The sequence below is a fragment of the Austrofundulus limnaeus genome, unplaced genomic scaffold (assembly GCF_001266775.1).
Source record: "Austrofundulus limnaeus strain Quisiro unplaced genomic scaffold, Austrofundulus_limnaeus-1.0 Scaffold0, whole genome shotgun sequence".
Taxonomy (NCBI): domain Eukaryota; kingdom Metazoa; phylum Chordata; class Actinopteri; order Cyprinodontiformes; family Rivulidae; genus Austrofundulus; species Austrofundulus limnaeus.
Genome location: NW_013952402.1, coordinates 10,216,266 through 10,223,783, shown reverse-complemented (window position 1 = coordinate 10,223,783; position 7,518 = coordinate 10,216,266). Strand labels below are relative to the sequence as shown.

Sequence of the window (7,518 nt, the reverse complement as noted above, 5' to 3'; positions counted from 1 at the left end):
AATACTGTAACATAGTAAATAGTTACTATACACCTCTGCTAGTTCTGGTTAAACATTTTTCAATCAAGTACTCAAAACCTCCACTTTCTCTCTTCTTCTGTTTGCATCTATCAAAAAAAAAAAAAAAAAACATTTGCCCAGCAGGGGCTGCCAGATACTTTCAGATCCCTGGCAGCTCTGAGATCCCTCCCAGTCCAGCAGAGGAGCAGAGGAGAAGCGTTCAGCTTGTGACCAGCAGCTGAGTAGGCTGTGTGGAATTGTAGAAGCAAAATAAAACTAAGGAGAAATGCTTAACATTCCAAACCCTCTGGATAATTTTGGACACATTCATCAGCCAGTCTTTAAAGCCTTACCAAAATATTCTTGAAAATTTTATAGAGACTGAGCAGATTTGGAAGAAGATTAATTTGAGACGAGCAGGTGGCTACATGAGAGCAGGGACAGGTATGTTCTACTGGATGTATTTAATAAACTGCTCTGTACAGCATTAGGAGCACCAAACTAGACTTTGTAATACAAGTTCATATCCTGTAGTTTGTGGTAAGTATATCATTGAAAATGTTTTAATTTAATGTTACCAGTGACTGATGTGTAAATGGTGCCTGTCTTCTTTTGTTTTCAGTTTTACGATTCAGAATAGACGTAATAAWAAAGCACCTTCCCTGGCTACAGTGTCATCAAACGCTGTTGCTGTGGTAAGGTTGGCGTGAGCCATCCTTATGGTGTTGAGGCAGTGCCTGGTCATGGGCAACGGTTCAATAAATGCCCCACAGCCTGAGGAGAACAGCTGCCTGGCCCCCATCCACACAGACCTTCCTGGCTTGGAAACAAATCTTCTCAGGTTAGAATTAAACATTATATTGTGCTTTTGCTGTAGAAAACCTTTAGCTTTTAATACAATAGTTTGTGCCGTGGTTCCCAAAGTCGGGGTTGTGGGATCCCACTGTGTCATAAAGCACCAATGGTGTTGCAAATTTAACATGTTGTTGCTATAATTGTTTCAAGTGACAAAAAGCTTCGTTATACTTGGATAAAAGAAGTACAGTACATATAATTGTTGTTGACAAAGTTTTTGTTGTCATAATGCTCTTGTTTATTTGGCCTGTTAGCAAAGTTTGAATATGTTTTAACCAGAAACACTTTGAAGCTTAAATCTCTGTTCTTTTTTGTGTCATATGTTGAAAGTTCAAGAACCATTACATTAAAGATTGATCTGTTTGGTGTGTATGTTGTGTTACATACAGACCTTGGAGAAATACCCTTTGTAACTTTTAAGATTTTATATTTATGACATCCATTTTTTTTCCCTGTAACTAATCCTATTCAGACTGCTGGGGGCCTGGTGATGGCAATCACCAATAAAAGGCAGGGGCACAGTTTTAGTATTAGGTCATACATCATTTGGTAAAAAAAAAAAAAAAGGTACCAGTCAGCTCAGGTTTGCAGAGTTTTATCTGAATAAACCATAAGACTTGTGGAACAATGTCCTTTGGAGTAAAAATGTTTTTAAAATAATGCAAATTAGGTCATGTGAAGAACATGTCATACAATCATAGGATGAAAGAAAGTTCACCCATTTTAATTTGTAGGGTTTTAGGTTTTAGGACATATCAAAACGATCTGATCTTCATCAAGTTCTAAAATTATTAAAATCTCATCTAAATGTGCAAAAACATAACAGAATCCACTGTGTGAGGGAGGTGTTTTACATGGACATCCAACCATAAGTAAACAAGCAACTTTAAACTATCAAATTCTGCATGATTTTATCAGTGTCTTGACATTTTTGACCCATTCTTTGTTTCAACAACATGATTCTTCTCATTTTTGAGCCATTCTGTTTTCGATCTGCTGCTGTTGTTGGGAGTATTGTCCTGTTTTATGAGCTAGTCTTGGTCAAGCTTTAGCTGTTCAGAATTGGTACACACAAGGTCAACTCAATGACTGTGTGTGGAGGTCAAGTGAGCGCAAAGCAACCACAATGGACCACCAGTCTTTTACTGGTGACCAATCCAGGGTGTGCACCACATGTGTCAAACTCAAGGCCTGTGACTTCCGTCTGAGCTGTCGGCTATATGTAACTGAGCAGTTTAGTTAGACAACTCAGTAATAATGTCTTATAATGACTTTAAATAAGCTGCTTTAAATCCAACATTGGCCATAAACCTAATCTCCCATATTGCATGCCGATCATCCATGGGAACAACTGGCCCTTTGAGGGCCACCATAACGCTCATGTGGCCCTCGGTGAACATTAGTTTGACACCCCTGGTGTACACTATGGGCACCAGATCCTTGCATTTGAACAGGGTGAAGAAGGTAAAGAAAAAAAATATAAAAAAAATTATGTTTGAGCCAATAAATGTACGGTTTTTAAATGGCTGAATCAAGCTCCATAAAAATTTTCCTTGTAGTTAAAAAGAGCTTTTTTTTTACCAGAAAATATGGCACATAGTACATTTTAAAGGCACAATGTGTAGGATTTTGTCAATTCTTTTAGCCAAAATTGAGATAATCATTGACAATAATAAAAAAACATGTCTAATCATTGCAGACAAAGACCTTGTTTTATTATTTTTACCTTATAAAAAGCTGTTTACATCTCCATGGCCGCGGGTCGCCACTACAGGCAGACGCCATCTTGTCTACGAAGGCTCGTGAAGAACAAACTGCGGTGGCGGTGCCAAAGACGGTTTTAGTTTCCTCTAACTCTGCCTCTTCCTCTGTTATCAGTGATATTGACGGATGAATCTGACWATGGAGATAAATCATTTTCCTGCCAGCCTTATCTGTCTACAGTGAAGTTGTAACGTTGCTACATTACCTTGTTTTTCTTACATAAAACATTTAGATAATDTTTACAGTAGCACTAATGAAACATATAAATTTATTAATATTTGTTGTCTGTCTTTGTAGCTAGGATGATTTTACTTATTAAAGCTCATAATCTTACCACTTGAAACATCACTAGCCCTGAAGCTGCTGGTAGACATTGCGGTTGGAATTATCAAAGGTTTTTGACACCTGAGGGACACCGTAGCAACTCCTTTGCGTTTGGAAGCGTGGGATGGGGGTGGGGGGAGGACCAGGGAGGATGATTCAACCACTCAACCACTAGACGTCACTGAAAACAGCAAATCATACACACTGTGTCTTTAATGTTGATAATTAAATTTTATTCATAAAAGAAAATAAATGAATCTGTTGACTATTGTGTAGAGCTGTGTTTGACATTTAGTTTAAACTTCCTTTATATCTACTGTGATTTCAAAAAGTTGACTCAGTTTGAGATCACTGACTTAAGTTTTTCTGGGTACCCAATGACAGAATCCTTCCATATCTACAGGTTGCGAATTATCCATTTAGAGGCAGAGCTGGCCCAACGGGAAAAAGATTTTCATGCTCAGGAACTCCGGCTGCAGCATCTGCAGAAAGAACTAGAAGCCAAGGTCACTCAGGTCGAGAAGCTCCAGGATGCAATTTGCTACAACAAAAGTCTGAGCCGCCTGCCCCCGTCCCTTTACCGCCGCAGCTTTCGTTGCTTAAGTGTCATCAACCAAGGTCCGAGCCGCTTCCACAGGGTGGCTGCGGAGGTCCACCGCAGGCTCAAAGCAAAGGAAGGTGTCTCTGCAGAGCCAACATCTGAGAACTTCTGTGGAGGATTCAGACCATCAGAGGTTTCCACCACAAAGATCTTCCGTAAAGACTCACAGTAAGTGAACTCACACAATGTGTGTTGAATTTAAAACTCCTCCCTCTTTGTATGCTGCTAAATTCATGTTCTGACATGGCAGATAAATTATTACATAATTAAAGATTAACTAAAGAAAGTGAAAAAGAGAAAATCTTCCCAGGTTTTAATGTGGTACTTTAGCTGTTTTTAAACCTTTCTGGTGACGTTTAACCCTCCTGTTGCCTTTGGGTCAAAATGACTCTTGAGGCCTCAGTAAACTGAGAGGTTCCCACTGRGAGTGGTGGCATTCTTGAGGCCCTTTTTTATTAGCAGATTGTAGGGTTGGGCAAAATTGTATCGTGTGCAATTAATCGTCAGAAAAACTTTAATCGATAATTTTTTGGCACTTGACAATTAATAACATTTATGCCGTCAGTCCACTTGGTGCTCCTCTCTTCTTCAAATATGACAAACATTTACAACCAAAGTTCTGTAATTTATTAATCATAATGCCAGTTTTACTTGGTTAATCAACACAATTGAAAAATTGATGTATGGCCTGAATTCAGGACTTTTGACACAATTTTGAACAGATTTTTATGGAGAGCATATCTTTCCCACTGGAGTGATTTAAACTAGTCCTGTAACTAGGATATAAGGGTGTCCAGAGACCCCAGGGGATTAATCATCAATCATTATCGGCTAAATATGACAAATAATCGTGATAAATTTTTTGGCCAAGATTGGCTGTTTTTGGCTCATGACCCAAAAAAAACGAGACCCAGGACTTCCTGATGGGATTATACGTATATCCTCTCTGACCTGGGAAATTCTTTGGGTCCCCCAGGACAAGCTAGAGTGTGTTGCTGGATAGAGGGATGTTTGGGTTTCTCTCCTGGAACTTTTGTTTCCATGGCTCAACTGCAGTTWAGTGGCAGAAGATGGAGACTCAACATTTAGCTCAGCCTCCATTATTAGTTTGAAAAATTTGTACAAAAACTCCATCAGAATATGCAGCTTTATCAGAACTATATGGTTTTTGGCAGCCGTACATTGTGTAGTTGAAATTCACAAAAAAAAAAACTGCACAACATGCACAAACACAATGATTGAGAAACACCACTTCTGTCTACAGCTCAGGCAAATTTCAAGTGGAAATGTCCTTTAAAGATTAATGAGGTCACAAATAGCTGACTTACGGTTTATACTTCAACACCTAGCACATCACATTTGTCTTCTTTTATTCAATGTGTCTCTCACTGTTAAAATGATTTACAATTTTTTTCCTCTAATCAACACAGAAATCACAAGTCACTCTTTTGGACTTACATCAGATCTGAGGTCAGAATTTTCTTTTAGAAGGCTTATTGTCTTCTCCACAATTCTGTCTTAGTGATGTCAGGGAGTGACCGATGGGTGTGCGTTTGTCATGGTGGCCCACTGGTAGCTGCTTTAACATTTCTTTTCATTTTGGTTCTTAATACATTTGTTGTACAGTTTACACATTTAGGCATTTTGTCTGCTTCCCATTGAGCTGCAGAGAAGAAAATTTTTAGATGTTGGGATTTCAGGCAAAGATTGTTTGTAGTGTTATTATTGGCAGACTACAAACAGTTGCTAGGATATTCTCACAAAAAATAAAACTTGATTTTTTTTTTTATAGGGAATACATGTTGCCTGTAGAAAATGTTAGTGTAACAAAACCAGGGGGAGGGGGCTGAATCAAAAATACATTTCTTCATTTGACTAAATTCAGCAATAATCAGTAAGAGAACTATTGTCATTTGAAAGARGGGATAAACAATAATCCATACAAACAGAAAACAGAACGATGCGAGGACACAGGCAAGCTTTTGTGACAAAGCCCTCGTCTGAAAGGCTTGATTAGCATGGCATGATAACAGAGACAAGACCAGAGACAAAAGGTCATTGGATCTAAATGCTGAGACCGGGTCATTGTGGGCCTCAATAACACTGCCTCTGCTGGCCTAACAGCATTTGACCTAATTACTAGGCTCCTTTTAACCAAATGCAGTGCGACATCATTTGTGTGATGTGGTAATCAGGGGCATATAAACACATGCAAGAAAAATCTGCTGAATAAATTCAAACTGCTAACAAGATTGCCATAGCTTGTACAACCATAAAAGGTGCAAAATAATACTGACATAACAGCTGTGTCCAAGTATAACTTCTAGGCAAATCTACAACATGCAGTCTTAATGGTTCAAAATGTCCTGATGCATCTCAGTAATCCAGGTAAAAAATCAAAAAGAAAAAAATTGTATAGGTCTTCTGGACGGGTTCTTCTATAATGGAACGTTTCGTCTCTCCTCCAAGAGACTTCTTCAGTCTGAGGGCTTAAAAGCCTGAATTTTGCCTGAAACTCTCAGACTGAAGAAGTCTCTTGGAGGAGAGACGAAACGTTTCATTAGAGAAGAACCCGTCCAGAAGACCTAYACAATTTTTTTCTTTTTGATGCAGTCTTAAAATGTAATACAATACATATTGAATATTAGAAGACTATTCAAACAGAACATGGAGAACTAAAAGGTGCAAGCAAAACAAGGTGTTTGGGTTATAAGGGCAAGGGTTGTGCACTTTAAATCAACAAGTCACATTTTCTGTGTCATTGTGRTTTAGGAATAAATCATGTATTGGCTTATAATAATTGCTTTTTGCTTGTTTTTATTCCAGCAACAGGAGGCTCATCAATGATGCCATCATGAGTAACGACTTTCTGAACAAGCTGGAGCCACAGCACATGAGGGAGATGGTGGACTCTATGTATGAGAAGCTTTACTCAGAGGGGCAACTGGTCATCCAAGAAGGGGAAGCTGGAAATTACCTCTATGTTTTGGCAGGTTGGCTTAGATACACGTGGAGAAATATTGAGGTTTACTGGTATACAATAACATCAAAAATATTGGACAGTACTGTTATTGTTTCAATGCATTATAGTAAGACTAACTTTAAAACAGCCGAGTTGAGAATTTTCACATTAGTTGTTTTGGGTGTTTTCTGCTCTTCCCAGCTGGCCACTATATGAAGGAAAAAAACTGATCAGAAATGGCACTCCACTGTTTCAAACATTGTCTCCTGGCATGGTTTCCTGAACCTCTGCCCAGCTTCTCCCCCTGCCACAAACCAACATCTGGTTTACTCTACATGACACCTTACCTTATAACATTTTATTGTTTGGTAGAACGATAAAATAAAGCTCAAACATGAAATCAAGGACTGCTTATGACGGTGACAAAACTCTCCAATGGCTGCATGTATTTATTTAAAGAAAATGTAGATGATGCATAGAGACTGACCGCTGTGTTTTTTTTTTTTGTTTGTTTTTTTTTGTTGTTTGTTTGCACAGAGGGTTTACTGGAGGTGATCCAGAATGGGAAACTGTTGGGAGAAATGCGTCCCGGCACAGCATTCGGAGAACTGGCCATCTTGTACAACTGTAAAAGAACAGCCACTGTTAAAGGTGGGTACTTTCAAACAAAAAAACTGAGCAATTATGCTTCTTAATTCCCATGTGGAGTTTGATTAATTTTTATTCAATTTTATTATATTATTTACAATATATAAATATATAGTTTGATTTAATGTGAGTTTCAGTGGCAGTTTCTCTGGCATGTGGACTGGATTCACACTTTGAGTGTGAATTAACACTAAAAAAAGTCAGTTAGCACCTTAGGAGTTTAGTATTGCTTTCATTATTTATATACACTCACCGGCCACTTTATTTGGTACACCTGTCCAACTGCTCGTTAACACTTAATTTCTAATCAGCCAATCACATGGCGGCAACTCAGTGCATTTAGGCATGTAGACATGGTCAAGAC

General features: G+C 38.5%; 1 protein-coding gene across 1 annotated transcript in view; it reads left to right on the top strand.

The window, feature by feature from the left end:
• prkg2l (protein kinase cGMP-dependent 2, like) overlaps positions 1–7,518 on the top strand; it is a gene marked incomplete in the record, with an annotated part of 20,390 nt that continues 12,872 nt past the window's right edge. The window contains 5 exon segments of the mRNA XM_014002709.1: positions 1–540; positions 623–841; positions 3,347–3,712; positions 6,371–6,537; positions 7,044–7,157. Coding sequence (XP_013858163.1) covers positions 720–841; positions 3,347–3,712; positions 6,371–6,537; positions 7,044–7,157 — 769 coding nt within the window.